The sequence below is a fragment of the Chelonia mydas genome, chromosome 5 (assembly GCF_015237465.2).
Source record: "Chelonia mydas isolate rCheMyd1 chromosome 5, rCheMyd1.pri.v2, whole genome shotgun sequence".
NCBI lineage: Eukaryota > Metazoa > Chordata > Testudines > Cheloniidae > Chelonia > Chelonia mydas.
Genome location: NC_051245.2, coordinates 24751779 through 24769084, shown reverse-complemented (window position 1 = coordinate 24769084; position 17306 = coordinate 24751779). Strand labels below are relative to the sequence as shown.

The 17306-nt window shown below is 38.7% G+C and overlaps 1 protein-coding gene across 2 annotated transcripts in view; it reads left to right on the top strand.

The window, feature by feature from the left end:
• Positions 1 to 16660, top strand: part of LMBRD2 (LMBR1 domain containing 2) — a 57247-nt gene extending 40587 nt beyond the window's left edge. The window contains exons 13-19 of one of the 2 annotated variants that reach the window (XM_037902640.2): positions 1118 to 1215; positions 2275 to 2378; positions 3937 to 3983; positions 5561 to 5666; positions 7996 to 8131; positions 10669 to 10714; positions 10869 to 16660. In XM_037902640.2, coding sequence (XP_037758568.1) covers positions 1118 to 1215; positions 2275 to 2378; positions 3937 to 3983; positions 5561 to 5666; positions 7996 to 8131; positions 10669 to 10675 — 498 coding nt within the window. In that variant the 3' untranslated portion in view covers positions 10676 to 10714; positions 10869 to 16660. The remainder of the gene's footprint in view (positions 1 to 1117; positions 1216 to 2274; positions 2379 to 3936; positions 3984 to 5560; positions 5667 to 7995; positions 8132 to 10668; positions 10715 to 10868) is intronic. The other variant, XM_037902639.2, reaches the window with a different exon arrangement.
• Positions 16661 to 17306: the final 646 nt, after the last annotated feature.

Here is a 17306-nt window from a genome sequence, read left to right as displayed (position 1 = left end):
GCTGTGCTTCCCCAAACAGCCTGGCCCCTGCCCCCTATCCGCCCCCTCCCACTTCCCGCCCCCTGACTGCCCCCGTCAGAACTCCCCATCCATCCAACCCCTATTGCTCCTTGTTCCCTGACCGGTCCTTCCCGGGACCCCTGCCCCTAACCGCCCCCCCCAGGATACCACCCCCTGTCTAAGCCCCCGTCCCATGCCCCCAGAACCTCTGCCCTATCCAACCATCCCCAGTTCCCCGTCCCCTGACTCCCGCCCCCGCCCCCCAAACCTCTGCCCCATCCAACCGCCCCTTCCCGGGACCCCTGCCCCAACTGCCCCCCGGGACCCCCTGCCCCTTATCCAACCCCCCAGCCCCCTTACCATGCTGCTCAAAGCAGCATGTCTGGCAGCCGCGCCACCCAGCCAGAGCTAGACACGCTGCCGCCCAGAGCACTGCCCACACGGCGGTGGGGCAGTGGAGGGGGGCAGTGGGGGAGGGCCCAGGGGCGAGCCTCCCCGGCCGGGAGCTCAGGGATCGGGCAGAACAGTCCCGTGCGCCAGATGTGGCCCGCGGGCCATAGTTTGCACACCTCTGTTGTATTAGGTGAATTGAAATATACTATTTCTTTTGGTTTTTACAGTTCAAAGATTTGTATTCAAAAATAATATAACGTGAGCACAGTACACTTTGTATTCTGTGTTGTAATTGAAATCAATATATTTGAAAATGTAGAAAACATCCAAAAATTGATTGATAACTCATTTTTCACTTGTCAACATTCATTACAAATTAGTTATTACAAATAGAGTTATGTAGATATTTAGAGAATGGATAACTTATTGTATTGTGACTGGGTCCTATGGGTGAGAAGGTGGTAAATTCTAGACAGAAACAAAAAGAATGGATGGTTTCAGAGTAACAGCCGTGTTAGTCTGTATTCGCAAAAAGAAAAGGAGTACTTGTGGCATCTTAGAGACTAATTTATTTGAGCATAAGCTTTCGTGAGCTACAGCTCACTTCAAGCTTATGCTCAAATAAATTGGTTAGTCTCTAAGGTGCCACAAGTACTCCTTTTCTTTTTAAAAAGAATGGATGCAACTGTCTTATCTTTGTACTAATCAATATTTTTCTCTTCAGATAATGGGCTCCATGAGAGTGTTGTCCTTCATTGCAGATGGGTTTTATATATATTATCCCATGCTGGTTGTCATTCTCTGTATTGCCACTTACTTCAGGTGAGTAATTAGCAGATCTGTAATCCTTTGCATTTATAATTTACTTAGCACTGATTTCAAAATGTAATACATTCTTTCTCTGCTCCTCCGCCCCCACCCTCCCACCCCCGCAGCATCATGTTAACTCAAACTATTAAAAATGAGACTGTAAGTCAGTTTAGCATTTTAGAATCTGCAGCTTTTAGATAGGAATACATTTTTTTTTAAATTCCTAAAAAGCTGAATGATTCAATAAAATGTTGAACCATTCGCCAGAGCTCAGCAGTCTGAAAGTGCAAAAGTTACATTAAAAAGTTTTTCACACCGTGAATAAACTGTTAAATCTACTTAAAAACAAGCAGATATTCTCTCTGAGAAAAGAACAACAGTTGTCACCATGGAGAGAACACAAAGATGGTTTCAGGCCTCCTGATTCCAGGATCAGACCATTCCCCAATAAAAGTTAGAGCAGCCTTCTCATGTGGTTGCCCATGACTCCACGAGGCTGTATTAGCAGCCAGAGGTCACTGTGGCATAAGGATACCTGGGACATGACTCCTGCACTGGAAGCCAGAAGTGAGTTTACATAGGCTCCTCTATAGTAACTCATCCTCCATTACTTGTCATCTACACAGAGGGGAAATCCTCAGTGTTTTTACAGTAGTATCGAAGATCTGACACAGCAGCTATAATTTTGGTACTTGTGAGATTACTGCAAGCAGGTGCATTTCTTCTTTTAAGTTACTTGCAGTAGTGATAGGAGGGAATGCTTCTAATAAATAGTAAGCATGCTTCCATTCTGCTGTATTTCTGATTTAACATAATTGAAAGGACTTTTGTGAGCTGATGCATGCCTTTCATTCACAATCTCAGTCTAAGTACCTCCTTAGTGCTCTGAATTTTCATCTTGCTTGCTCAGCAAAATAAATGATGTCCTTTTTAAAATGTAAGTTGGCGGTGTGGTAAGCTCTTCTCCCTGCATTTTGGGGATAGCTAGCTTTGCATGCTGCAGTGCAGTTTGTCTCAACTTTATTTTTATGAATTAAAACTTTTTTCTTTTATCCTTTTTGTTTTTGCCAGCTTAGGAACTCGTTGTTTGAATCTGCTGGGGTTCCAGCAGTTCATGGGAGACAATGAAATGACCTCTGACTTCATTGATGAAGGAAAGGAGTTAATCAGAAGAGGTAATATGGGTAAAATCAATGTATCTAAAATTTTGTGATAAAACTGAATATTGTTTATGGCTTTTTAGTACTTAGTCCCAAAATCTAAAATTGCAAGGATCATTTTATAAACTAAATGTCATATTGGTTTAAATCCCACACCTCTCACAATTTGCACACTATAGGGCTTCATCAGTACCTGAAAGAGAGTCTAAGGAAACCTTAGGTTTCAGAGTAACAGCCATGTTAGTCTGTATTCGCAAAAAGAAAAGGAGTACTTGTGGCACCTTAGAGACTAACCAATTTATTTGAACATGAGCTTTCGTGAGCTACAGCTCACTTCATCGGATGCATATTGTGGAAATTGCAGAATATCATTATTATATACACAGACACCATGAAACAATACCTCCTCCCACCCCACTCTCCTGCTGGTAATAGCTTATCTAAAGTGATCATCGAGATGGGCCATTTCCAGCACAAATCCAGGTTTTCTCACCCTCCGCCCCCCCACAGACAAACTCACTCTCTTGCTGGTAATAGCCCATCCAAAGTGACCACTCTCTTCACAATGTGTATGATAATCAAGGTGGGCCATTTCCTGCAGAAATCCAGGTTCTCTCACCCCCTCACCCCCCTCCAAAAACCACACACACAAACTCACTCTCCTGCTGGTAATAGCCTATCCAAAGTGACCACTCTCCTTACATCAGATGCTGCAGGAACCGGTGTTTGTGATTCAGTAGGCCGTAGTCTTCTCTTGGAATCCATACTGAACTAATGCCCCAACTTGGTGGTAAGGGATAGTGTAGAAGTGAAGTTTTTCACATGAGATCCCAGTTTGTGATACCCTTTGGGGTATTTCAGGGCCATTCTTAATTAGTTAAGATTTATAAAGCTGAAATCCTCAGCTGGAAGGTGCTATAGTAATGTGTAATCAGTTTTTAATAAGTTACATAAAGACTTTGTATCAATCATAAAGTATAAAATGAAGTTACTTGTACTCAATTTTTATTGGAAAGGTGCATGCACCGCCACCCTTAAGCAAGCAATTATGACACCATGCATTTTACAAAGAATCTCTTTTGAACGGACCCTTAAACATCCCATCATTAAGTTTACAGAGCTGAATATTGATTGTCATTGTCCCATTAGTTCATTTTTTAGAACTGCCAGGCCTTCAAACAAAAACAAAACCCTTGTGTATTTTAGATAACATTTTAGTTTCTCTTTGACAGAGATCCTTCTGTCTGGCACATCATTATAATTTTAGAATGATTCATTCTTCTTCCATGCCCCATCTGTTGATATGCCATGTTATTAAATATTGGGGAAGTTCATATTAAGCTTCATTCAAATTTATAAAAGTAGGCAAGTAGTTAATTTAAAACTTCGTGTTTTTCCTCAGGTGAGCCCCTTCGTGAAGAATGTATTGGTTTTGATTAAATTTAATCCCTTTAAGAGTATTGGTAGAATTTTATTCCAGTACCTTTTTAATCCTTGGTGCTTTAACTGTTGTATAATCACTGATGGTTTTTATTACTCTGTAGTTTAAATACAAATATGGTTCCTTTTCTAGAGAAAAGAAAACGGCAAAGGCAGGAAGAAGGTGAAAATAGAAGAAGGGTATGAGAATATTTTAGAAAGTATTATACTAATTTTCTATGTACTGTATGTTGGTATGTATTACAACTTTCCATTAGGACCTTGGTTTTCATTCCATTATAACACTAGTGTGGAATTTGGCATATAAAGTCATAATCCCAGAAGGAATATGTCAAAATATGTCTATCCCCCTCCAGTCAATTCATTATTGTAGTCTACAGGAAATGAATTAGTACCCGTGGCATGCTTTTTCAAGCCCAAACACTATAGAACTTTATTTTTTTAATTCAACATGAATTAAAAATAGAATCTGGTTTATTGCAAATCTGCAGCGCTTAATTTTACATGTTTTCTTCATGTGTGTATGTGTTACATTGTCACTGAACTTAAATTGACATGAAACATTTTGGTCTTTCCAGACCATTTTCAATTAATGGTTCAGAAAGGTTGGGTGGTTTTTATTCTGCAGACTAGAACTGAAGATCTTGCTCTGTTGTAAATGGGTATATTGTCTTCAATGGAATTATGCCAGTTTACGCCAGCTCAGGATCTGGAACCACTGAGCTGACTTTGAACCATATTGAATGTAATTAAATAGTTTCCAATTGGTTTTAATAGAAATTGAATCTGATCCTGCCTCTCTTTTACATAAACCAGGGGTTTTCAAACTTCATTTCACCACAACCCCCTTCTGACAACAAAAATACTACATGACCTCAGGAGGGGGAGGGAACCAAAGCCCAAGGCCTATAGCCCCAGGTGGGGGGCCTGTGAAGTGAGCCCTACCACCCAGGGCTGAAGCCCTCAGGCTTCGGCTTCAGCCCTGGGCAGTGGGGCTCAGGCTTGAGCTTTATCTCCAGAAAGTCTAATGCCAGCCCTGGCAACCCCATTAAAACGGGGTCGCAATCCACTTTGGGGTCCCGACCCACAGTTTGAGAACCGCTGATGTCACTGTAATATTTTCATATTAGAGTTTACAAGAACTTTTACTGTAAGCATCATATGACTGTGTGGCTATTGTATTATCCTACCAACAGGTGGCATCTCATTTCTACTGCATTGACTATAGAGATATTGAGCATATTTTGTATGAATAGATTTAATAAGAAATTAGTATAACTATGATACAGCGGACCCTCGCTAGAACACGCGTCTATATAGTGCAAATTCGCTTATAACACTGTCACAGCCATGGATCCCAAATTTAGTAACTTTCATTGGCTGTCATGATAACGCGGTCCTGGCTATAACGTACTGCGCATGGATCCCGAATCCCGCCTTCTAGCGAGGATCCAGTGTACTTACTTTTAAAAAACTATTGGGTGGGAACAATTGCTAGTAAAATATATTTTAGAATGAAAGGGCACATACTGGTTAAAATGTTTTAAATTGAAGAAGACACAGGCACACAATCTCACAGCCTGTACTCAGTAACACCTAATGTATAAAGTTACTGCTCCTCTAGTTTATTGTGTGAGGGTGAATATCCCAAGATAATGGATTTAGAATTTCAGAGGATTCCAGATATGATCCGAGTAGGTAACTTTGTTCATATCGCTGATAGGGTGTATTTTGTTGATTTTGTTTTTTTGGGTCAGGAATGGAAAGAACGATATGGAAACAGCCGAGAAGATTCCACTAGAAATAGAAATGTTCACGCAGACCAAAATGAATCTAGTTTCTCAGAGACCAGCGCAAGCAGACGTAAGTAATACGCTTTTTTCTATACTTTCTAAAACTTTCACTAGCATAATTGTAAAAGTAGCAATAATTAGTTTTCTGCTTATCACCTCAGAATGCTGAGTTTACCCCTTTTTGTCACACGAAGCCATGCTGTTCGCTCCAGGAGGGACAGTAGGTCTCCCCGGGGCTGGCAATCTTTGATATTTCCTCTTTCCATTCCATGGGAAGGTTCTGAGAATAATCACAGATTCCTAGGTCATTTATTGGACTCTCTGATTTGGCCTGTAGTCCTTACAATTTGAGCCGCTGTTCCCAGCTGTCGGATTGACAACAAAGGGCTTATCTACACATTTGGCTAAATCAGCACTGCTGTGATCGATGCAACTGTGTTGATTTGACCCGCTAAGTCGATGGGAGAGCACTTTCCTGTCGACATCTGTATGCCAGCTCCCTGAGAAGCATAAAGTAAGTCGGCGGGAGAGCATCTCCCGTCGACACAGCACGGTATAGACACTGCTGTAAGTCGACCTAAGTTATGTCGACTTCAGTTACATAACTGAAGTAGTGTAATTTAGGTTGATTTACAGCTTTAGTGTAGACCAGCTCAAAGTGGATTGTTATACTGTGTTCTGAGAGGTAGGGATGCTTGCAATTTTCTACAGAGTCTAAGATTTTAAAATCTGTAACCCTTCTAGTTGCCCAGATAATCTTTCAAATGTATATTGTCACAGTAATTAGACTTATAGAATATTAATTCAATATACTGAATATATAACCTATTATACAAACTTGTAGTTTACATTTTTTTATAATGTGTGAAACTACTATATGTTAAATCATTTGAAGTGATATATTTCTTGAGGAAAAATAGTAAAATACTGGTCAAATTTTCAATGGGCAGGTAATTTGTTTTTATGCTTATTGGAGAGTTTTACCCATTTTTTTTTTTCTCACTTGTACATATTTCTGAATTTTTGTATGTTTTACATGTTTGCCCATGAGCTTCTCGGAGCTGAACACAAATAATAGTATGCTAATTCATGAAACAGAAAATACAGCTGACCCATCAATACAGTGAAACTGAGTATGCACAAAGTGCTATTAAATTAATAAAGTAAATATATTGAGTAGAGAGAAATAATTTTCCTATGTAATTACTTTCAATTATAGTAATCTTATGTGTAACTATGATAGGTACAAATTTTGAGGAAGAAATGTGGCGGGTTATCTTTTTTTCTTTCTCCCCCCCCCCCCCCACCTGGAAATCCAATATTTATAATAATTTAACTGAAATTATTTTAACAAGGAGTCCAATGGCACCTTAAAGACTAACAGATTTATTTGGGCATAAGCTTTCGTGGGTAAAAAACCCACTTCTTCAGATGCATGGAGTGAAAATTACAGATGCAGGCATTATTATACTGACACGTGAAGACAAGGGAGTTACCTCACAAGTGGAGAACCAGTGTTGGCAGGGTGGATGTAGTCCACTCCCAGTAATTGATGAAAAGTTGTCAATTCCAGGAGAGGCAAAGCTGCTTTTGTAGTGAGCCAGCCACTCCCAGTCCCTATTCAAACCCAAATTAATGGTGTTAAATTTTCAAATGAATTTTAGTTCTACAGTTTCTCTTTGAAGTCTGTTTCTGAAGTTTTTTTGTTCAAGTATGGCCACTTTAACATCTGTTATAGAATGTCCAGGAATTATTTTAATGATACCCAAATAATATGCAGCATTCCAATATTATAATGGGAAGCACACCAACTGGTATTGTGAAGACTGCATAACAGATTGCATTTTAACACTTGTTCCCAGTCATTAATAACTTCTTGAAATTTTGGCATTTGGGTTGATTTTTTTTTTTTTTTTCCCCTGGCATGGTCTTTGCCGAAATATTTAGTTTGGATTTGATTTGGCATTTGTTTTAAGAAACATAGTTTCAACCAATATTGTCTAACTTTTGAATTGTGGTGCAGGAGGAATATATTTTTCCAGTTACAAAAGCTCATAATTTTAAACTCTGTGTCAAAATAGGTTTAACTGAAAAGTGCCTTGAAGTTTTCTGGTTAGATTTGGCAATCTATACCCAGTGTTGGCCCTTTTGAAAAATTGCAAGTTGTACATGCAGAGTGAGTGCATTTTTTGCAGGGGTACTGGTTGGAACTGTGAGTATCCAACTAGGATTAACCAAATATTGAATCTAGCTATAGTCAGGCTTACTTTTTAAATGACTTACAAGTAATATGTATATTAGGTTTGTTTGTTAGAGAGAGAGCATTTATAAGACATAGGATTTTAAGATGTTTAATGATATTTGCTTATTCTATACTTTTTTTTTAAAAAAATATTCAGCTGTGTCTAAGTATACCAGGTCAAATGGCAGGAACGAAAGGGACAGAATAGAACTCCTCCAAGATGCGGAACCTTTGGATTTTAATGCGGATTCAGTTAGTGATGATCCTCTTGATCATCCTCTTGACTCAGGAAGGTGAGAAATTTTCAGTTTTATCTAAATGAAGTGTTCGGACTTATTATTTCTTTGATCCATGGCAACTATATTCAGTTCACAGGTGTATCATTGATAAACAGAATTCAGAATCTCCCCTAGTTTTGGTGTCTTCAGATGACTAGGGCAGTATTTGAAACCACTTGAAACTTAGTGCTGGTGATTCCTTCTTCATCTCCCAAATGCCTAATGGGTCAGACTTATTTATTTCAGTCAATATTTTTGACGTATATGTAAAATATATTGGATACATGTGAAAAATTTATTTTGTAGAGGCAAAAGTGAAGGAGTCAGCTTCTGTGAAATCCTGTAAAGAATTAAGGACATTGCAGGGGCTGACTGTGGCTCAGCTAATTGTTTCCCACGTTGCTGGTGATCTGTAATTTATAGATGATGAAGCAAAAAAGGATCATTAATTGTGTTGGAGAAAATAAACAAGCAGAAGTGAAAAATGTATGTATATATATATGTAGCCATGAATTTTTGCTGTTCAGTCATAGTTACTGAGTTCATGTTCATCAACTTTGCATAAGTTCGCATGAGCAGAAATTCTGGCACTAGTGCAGTTAATTGCAAAACTCCCACTGAGTTCAATAAGGTCAGGATTTCATCCATGATTGGTACCTAACTATAGTCTTGTAAGTTACTAAATTTGTTTAGAAAGACACAGGGCCAAATTATCAAAAATCTCATAACGTGAAAGTGTGCTATTGAGTAGTAACTCATTAACTTGTACTCTCTAACCCAGTGGTTCTCAACGCGGCCCCCTGGGGGTCTGCAAGCCCTTTCAGGGTGGACGCAGGGCCCCCCAGCTGAAGCCCTAATCCCCAGCACCCCCCGAGGGGCTGAAGCCAGGAGGTGCAGGGCTGAAGGCCTGATCCCTGAGCCCTGGTGCTCTCTGTGGGGCAGAAGCCCTGAGCCCATGGGCAGAGTTGGGGACATGGAGGGCATTGCCCCTCCCGCTCCAACTGCAGCGCAAGAGCATGGCAGCCCCAGGTGCAGCCCCACACCTCTCTCCTCTCCCCCCGCATCTCCTCTCCCTACCCCCTGGCCAGGTCAGAGGTGGGAATCCGGAGCCAGGCAGTGTGGGGCAGCTGTGGCTCTGGCCAATGCCATGGAGCAGGCAGCGGCAGGATTCCCTCCTCTCCTGCTGGTGCCCCAGGTTGAAGCTGCTCCTCAGCTCCCAGCCCCCTTTGCTCTCGCAGAGGCAGCCAGTAAGAGCCCCCCCTGGTGGGGAGACCCGGCTCCATGGCTGGCAGACCCCTCTGGGAACAGGGACCACAGGGGAGTCCTCCCAGCCCACAGCCCCTAATATCCCTCACCCTGCACCCTGAGCTATGCCCTCCCTGCACCCTGAACTACCCATTGCCCACACACAGCCCCTAGTAACCCTCTCCCTGCACCCTGAGCTAACCCCCTGCCTGCTGGCTGACTCAGGGGTTGGAGGTGGCACTCCATCCCTGGTCTCTGCCATGTGGAAGTGTCTCGAGCCCCACCGGCCCCTGCCCCCGCAAAATAGAAGTCAAAGTACCGCCTATGCCCAAGGCCCCTGCCCCGAGTGCCGCCGCCCCTCCCCTGCTGGGCCCTGGAGTTTTTATAGCATTTTGAGGTGGGCTTCAGAGAGAAAAAGGTTGAGAACCCCTGCTCTATCCCATGCATAATATAATATACACACACATAATTCTTGCACTTGTCAAATGAACACAGGACATTGTATAATGCATTATTTCTGCTTCTTTAATATGTGTTTTCATCTACTTGCTAAACCTGTAAAATTGAGAAATTTTCAATGGGTCTAGCAGCCAGAATGAACTAGACTCTAACACACTTGTTTTAAAACAACTTAACCAATTCTGTCTAAGCAGTAAGAATTTTTTCTCACACCAGTGTAAATCAGGAGTAATTCTATTGAAACCACACTGGTTAAAACCGATATCAGGGGAGAATCAAGCCCTGTGTTTTTTCCATGGCAACAGTTTAAAGCATCTTAAAACATGTAGAACAGTGCTAGAAGGGCAGGTCCCTGCTTTGGGTCTGTTCAGGATTATTAGAGAGAGAAAAACACAGTTGTGATGATCTTTTGAATATATTTGTGTTTTTAAGTCTTCATATATTTGGCTACCAATTTGGGGAAACATATTTTTTCCCCTCAAAAGCTGCTGTTCACTTCTTAATGGTGTTGGGTGGTGCTGTTTCACTGGATATCATGTAGATTCTCTTGCTGCTTATCCAACCTGAAAACTTTCAGATACCAATAAAAGTATTTTTCCTTACAATTTAACAAAAATATAATAGTCTTTGGTTTCTTCATGGCTAATAAGAAAGGTGGTTTAGAAAAAAGACCTCCTCAAATGTGTTTAAATAGTCTCTTGGTCACATGATATTTAAAAGATTTAATTTTGGATAGCTAACCGCCATGTATAAATTCTTATGCACATATTTTTTAGATTACGAGAATTTCAATTTTAGTGTAATTTTATTGTACAGATTTTTAATGTATTTATTTTATATTATATAAGTGAATAAAGTGCATTGGGATCATCCAGGATGAAAATCACTCTAAATGTAAGTTATTCTGCAGTTTAGATATTTCATGTGGCAAAATGGGCAGAATAGATTTCTTTTTAATACACACTAGATGTGACTTTGCTTCTATATGTTACTGATGTTTTCTTTCTTTCCTCTTCTCTTATACAATTTCTTTATGTATGTCCTACAGGTATCAGTCTGGTGGAAGGTATTTATCAATGTCACGAAGCCGAATATTTGATGATGTCTAATCCCTTCATAGCTTATGAAAACTTAATAGAAATCAAAGTCTGCTACTCATTATTTGGAAAACACTGTTTGTAACATTTCTGAACCAAAAAAGACATTTTTCTCTTTAAAAAAAAAAAAAAAAAAATTGTGGAAAATAAAGGAACAATAATAGTTAGAAATGCACCTTGTATGGTAACTCACTTATCACGGCTAGAGTATACTTGTATTAACAGGCATTGTTACACAGTGTGGGGTGTTTTTTGTTTTTGTTTTGTTGTTCTTGGGGAGGCTATAAAACTATTTAAAAACCCTAGTTTAGTTAGTTAAAGGTGAATCTAGACTAAATTTTATACATGCAAATAGGGCTCAAATTGAACTGTAACTTAAAGGTTTGGGATGGATTTTGTTGTTTTTGTTTTGTTTTTAGTTTTGGAAGGAATCGTTTTTTTTAAAGATGCTCTGAGAAATATAATATAGTTTAGTCATCCAAAATGAAGTTAAATGAATTACTGTATTACACACTATTATTAAACATCTTGCTATTTGAATTTTGAGCCTGAACCGGAGTCCACTGAAGTGAAAAGTCTTCCATTGACTTCAGTGGCCTTTGGATCAGGCCATTTATGAGTAGAAGGGATCAAATGGCAATTCTGTATACACACACTGGCATAAAATGTGGAAGGCTTACACATCAGCCATAGAATTCGGAATTTTTTCTGTTTCATTATTATATGCAGATAAACAGTAGCATGTGTAATTAAGATTAAATATAAACATAACTGTTTTTGCTATCAGTGTCATTCAAGTATTTGTGCAATGACAGGAATGCATCCTCTAAGGTCTGGTGGCTGTTTAAGAAGACTTTTTACAGTAGTAGCAGTTGAAATCTTTGTGTAAGAGAAATTTTAATGTGAAATATATCCATTTTAAATGTTTGTGAAAAACTAACTTCTAGCACAGCGTAAAACTCCTGGAGCTTTCCATTTGAAAAAGTGAACTATGTAGCATGAATCATTATTGGTAAATGCTTTTGACATCCCAACTGCACTGCCTTGCACAAGGTATCTGTGTTTTTAAGGTGCCTATATTTTACAATATGTAGGCTTTTCATTGCAAAAAGAAGAAATGCTTATTTTATGCAAATAAACGCCATCAAAAATGCCAATGAATAACAGTGGAAAAAATGCTGTTATGCAAATGATTTTTGGGGAAATATGCTCAACTTCAATTTTGCTTTGTTTGCAATTTTCAGCCAAAGGTAGGTTTTAAGTGGACATTTTTTAATCACTTAGGAGTTTTCTTATTGCAAAGTGAGGGTGAAAGCTGAAGCATTAGATCTCAGAACTATTTTTCTTTTTCATACTTGAAAGATGGGCAACTCCTAAAGCATCTAGAAATGGGGTTACACTGAAAAATAGGTTTTCATGGATGAGGTATTCCATTTAGTAATAGTCTGTTTTCTAAAATCTGTGCTAATGTGATTCTATCCTGCTTTAATGAATAATAATTCAGAAGTTCAGGAAATAATGCTACTTGTCGTGTATTCTCTGCTTATTTACAATGATTTCAGTAACTATTTTGAAGGATAGTGAAATTCTGGTCCACTTCTATAGAACCCATTACATAAATAAATAGACATATAATAGCAGATTAACTCTGAATCCTTTCTTTAGATACATGTACTGTTCCTGCTGAAATCAGTGGGAACCTCATTTGCATCCAAGCGCATAAATTCTCTCTTAAAAGTGGGCCTGGGAGAATTTTTTTCAAAAAGCGTTCTGGAGTTTGGGGAGTTCCTGCTCTTGTGTGTGTTTTTTAACTTTAGAAATCCAGGTCTTCTGTGCCCTGGAAGACTGATCATTGGAGAACTAATGACATCACCAAAGACTAAAAGCTGAACAATTGAGAGGAAAGAAATTTTTATTCATACTGTTTAAAAGTTCGTCGGTCTTTATGTTAACACCTATTTAACTCCAATAACAAACATTTTGGAGAAAGAATCTTTATTAAATTATCTCTATCCCTCCTCTTCAATCAAAGTATGATTACTGAAAATACACAGGCTCTTAGGCACATTCTCCTCCTTCTTTAAGTCTTCCAGAAAAACCATGTGAGACTAGATTTGGCATTCCAATTTTTTTTTTTATTTTAAAAAAATTGATACCTAAAGACCTGAAAGCTTGTTTTTAAACTTCATAAAGAAGCCCTTCCTACCACCTCCCGCACCCCCAAAAGCACAAGCTCTTCATTAATACGTTACAAGTCACATTGAAGTGGCTCTATTCTTAGTTCCACTGCTGTTAAGGAGAGAGAGAAATTCGAGGACTTCAGTAGCTCAGACCATAGGTTAGAGGTTTGTTACAGGAGTGGGTGAGTAAGATTCTGTGGCCTGCGTTGTTTCGGAGGTCAGACTAGACGATCATAATCGTCCCTTCTGACCTTAAAGTTTATGATTCTGTGATTCTATAATAAACTTCACAGAAGGAATGCTGGATACTCATGAAGAGCCTGATCCGCTTGTCATTGTGCAAGTAGAACCTAGCCCTAATAAGAGCTGCTCTTGCTATCGTTTAAGTCAATGGAAGTTTTCTTTGAGTTCAGTGGGAGCATGGTCAGACCCATATAATAAGAAAATGAACTAGACCCCATGTCTGGATTCCCACCGATAATTTTCAAAGTGGAGCATAAGGATTTAGCCAGGTGACTCGAATGTTAATGGGACTCCAGTGACTAAAATACAAACCCCAACAAGGAATTTTAACCCCCTAACTGTGGTGGGAATTTCTTAGGTTTTGTGGTCTACTCCAGGTGATGATGCAATGAACTGATTGTCTAGGGATTGTCCATAAAGCATAGGAGTAGTTGTATCACTCCTAGGATGTTTTGTATTAAAATGTTGCTTTCAGCGTTTCCCTAGGTTTTGATTTGTTAGCTAGATGACTGGGGTGAGATCCTGATCTCATTGAAGTTAATGGCAAAACTCTCATTGACTTTTAAAACCAACGGTTGGATTTTTAATAAGCGTTCTTGTACTAATTAATTTACACTCTGAAAAAGAATCCTGTATGGTTTCCTGTGAATGTAAACCTGGAAGATTTATCAGTGTTACCATTTTGTGAGAGGACGCAATTGTGTAAGTACATACTGTTTACTGATATAGTAATTTATTTTACTTGGTAAATCTCACAAATATGTACCTATTATGTTCCTGCACCGCTAATACTCAAAATTAGAAAGTCCAAAAATAATTGCATTGTAAACTGTACCGTGATTTGGGAGACTGAACAATAACATGTATTTATGCTGCCACTACCTAAACATCCTTATATGCAACTAAAGAGTATGTAAATCATATTTTCTTATAAACTAAAATGTCACTGTATTAAATTACAAGTAATATACACTTCCTATCTTGCATCATGTTTTTCACACGGTTTGATTTATAATTGTGAAATATGCCAAAAAAGTAGCAAGTTAAATAGAAACTATGTTTGAATGCTGTCATGTCCGTGATATACTAGTAAACCCATGCAAATTTTGAATACATTTTTAAAAAATCAGAATGCGCAACATAACTGTACTAATAACCCAGAACTGTTGTGTTGTGTGTTGTTTTTTTAAAGTATGGGTAGAGAAACTGTTACACCTAATGAAACTTAATGTCTTTGCTAGACATGAAAATCTGTATTATTAGGCGTTTAAAAATGGGTGTAGAAATAGCTACATTCTGAAGTGAGTTCTGTGCACTTTATATTAGGTCTGGCTTGTAGCATTCAAATGTAGGGAATCATTTAACAATTTGGGGAGGAACTATAGAACTTCGTTTTTGCTGTACATTAATACCAATATCTAATGTTGGGGCTGGGGAGATGTAACATGTTATCCCTGAGGTACAATTTTAAAGTGCTAAGGAAAAAGTCCTTTTGGAACAAACCTTATACTGCTGTAATTCACACTACTGAAGAATGCTTAATGTCTTCTGCATTTGTGTTTGTTCAAATAGTAGTCATGTAAATTTAAGTGGCTATGATTACAGTATTAAGAGAACTGGGGAGCAGCTGCTATTTTTTTGACTATTTATGTTCTTGCTATTGCAAAATATAGCCCTAACAATTATTTGTACAATTGAAGGTGTAATAATTGTGGTTTTCCATCCAATTCAGTGTAATTATGGTAACTTGTACTTTTATTAAATTAAACCTGGAATATTGTAGCTGTTCCATGAGAACAAGTGAAGGTTTCCTGTTCTTTTCTTTCACTATCACTGTTAATTACTTGAGACCTAACGTGCACTTAAAATATTAGAAGCTTATGAAAGAAGTTCTCATTGATTCATTCATTATAATCAAATGAATATATCGTAATTGTTAACAAAAAACACTAGTTTTGATGCTCTGTATATTCGGTGTCCTAACATTTAATTTATCTAAAATGCAAGAAAGTCGTTGCAATTTTTACAGAATATTTTTTTGTAAATAATAACTTGTAACATTTTGATTGAGATTTTTAAATCCTCTTTCTCCAGTGTGCTGTGGAGGGATATCTACTGCCTCATAGCTGTACTATGCCAATACTACTTGTGCCTCTAGCAGATTAGTCTAGTCTGAAGTTGAGACACTCCTACATTTCTTCATTCCCTTAATATGGACCAACCATTACCAACAAAAAAGTTTCACCTTAAACCAGACCCTCACTCTACTGTATTAATTAACTGTTGGTATGAATTATGCTTCATTACATCCAGTAACTTTTGTTTCAGTCATAAAGGAAGATGAGCGAGTTTATTCTTTGTAGGTGTGCTCCTCACCACGTTAATGTGTCCAAGTATTTAGATTGTAACGTATAAGCAATGCCAGTTTTCAACTTTTGGTTATTACTTCATGACTGTGTCTTACTAGGTGATATACTCATATGAAATGTAGTAACTGGAGAATGGTGTCTCAGAATTTCTCTCTCAAAACTCTTATTTGAATACTTTCATTCCTATAGACCAGCTGTTCTCAAACTGTGGGTCAGAACCCCAAAGTGGGTTGTGATCTCCTTTGAATGAGGTCGCCAGGGCTGGCATTAGACTTGCTGGGCCCCAGGGCCGAAGCCTGAGCCCCACCTCTTGGGGCCGAACCCCCAAGGGCTTCAGCCCTGGGTGGCAGAGCTCAGGCTTTGGCTTCAGCCCTGGGCGGCAGGGCTGAAGTTATAGGCCCCCCGTCCAGGGCTGAAGCACTTGGGCTTCAGCTTTGGTCCCCTGACTTGGGGCAGTGGGGCTCAGGCTTTGCCTGGCTCCGGTGTGCTCAGGCTTCAGTCACCCTCTCCTGCGGTCATATAGTAATTTTTGTTGTCAGAAGCAGGTCATGGTGCAATGAAGTTTGAGAACCCCTGCTACAGACATAAGTGGAAGGGCAGGGAATTAATTTATTTCTGTTGGTACAACTTTAGTAATTGCAGACCTTATTCCATTTTCAAATGTGTACTGTATTAAGAATAGGCTATAGGAGTGCTGCTTAGGGATAGACTAGGTTTTTGCCTTACGATACAAGTATAAGTATGCATAATTTCATGCTGTGTTGTTTTGACCTTCACTTAATTGAAGTTGTTTTTGTGTAGTGTTCTAAATTATTGATGTACTGGATATATTTTTTAATTGTATGTTTGAATATCTAGTGAAATAAAATTGTTTGCATGAAATAAAATGCATTTCTACAATACTACTTGTATGTGCTTTATTCATTCAGACTTCCTCTAGAAATGTTTTTGTTACTAATCTTTTTCAAATAATTTTACTTTTTTCCAATTAATAATTGTGAATTGATTTAATTGAGAGTATAACCTTACTTTGTTTTTTTTTAACTTCCTTCAAATAGCAGACTAATATTAAACTTACAAGATTTGTATGTACTCATCACACATTTTTAAGAGGGGGAGGATACTTTTTGGAATAGTTTACCAAGGTATTCTGAAAAAGAACAGTGATATATTGGGTTTGTTTTGGTTTTTTCCTGCAGCCCAACTGGTTAAACACAGGAATAAACTGTGTTACCTCCCATCTTCGTTGGGAAGCTTTATCTTCCACACTATGATCATTAAGCTGCTGAAGTATGTAGTTTCCCTTGTAGTCCATCCAAAGTGCACTATTAAAGATTGTGATCTGAACCTCTGCTTTTTGCAGACCAGCATCTCCCATGATTCTGATGTATAGCAGGCTGCTTCCTTCCTCTCTGCAGTTCCAGAGTCATTGCAATGTAGTTTCTGCTGGTCATGCCCCCTTTTCTGGTTTTCCACCAGAATTTCTACCTCCGTGGCAGCATTTAGTGGCTGTTTGCTTTGCTCCTCACCATTTCCTTTGTCAACTTTACTTTTTCAATTCATTTTTTGAGGAATAACATGCAAATTTATAATGCTT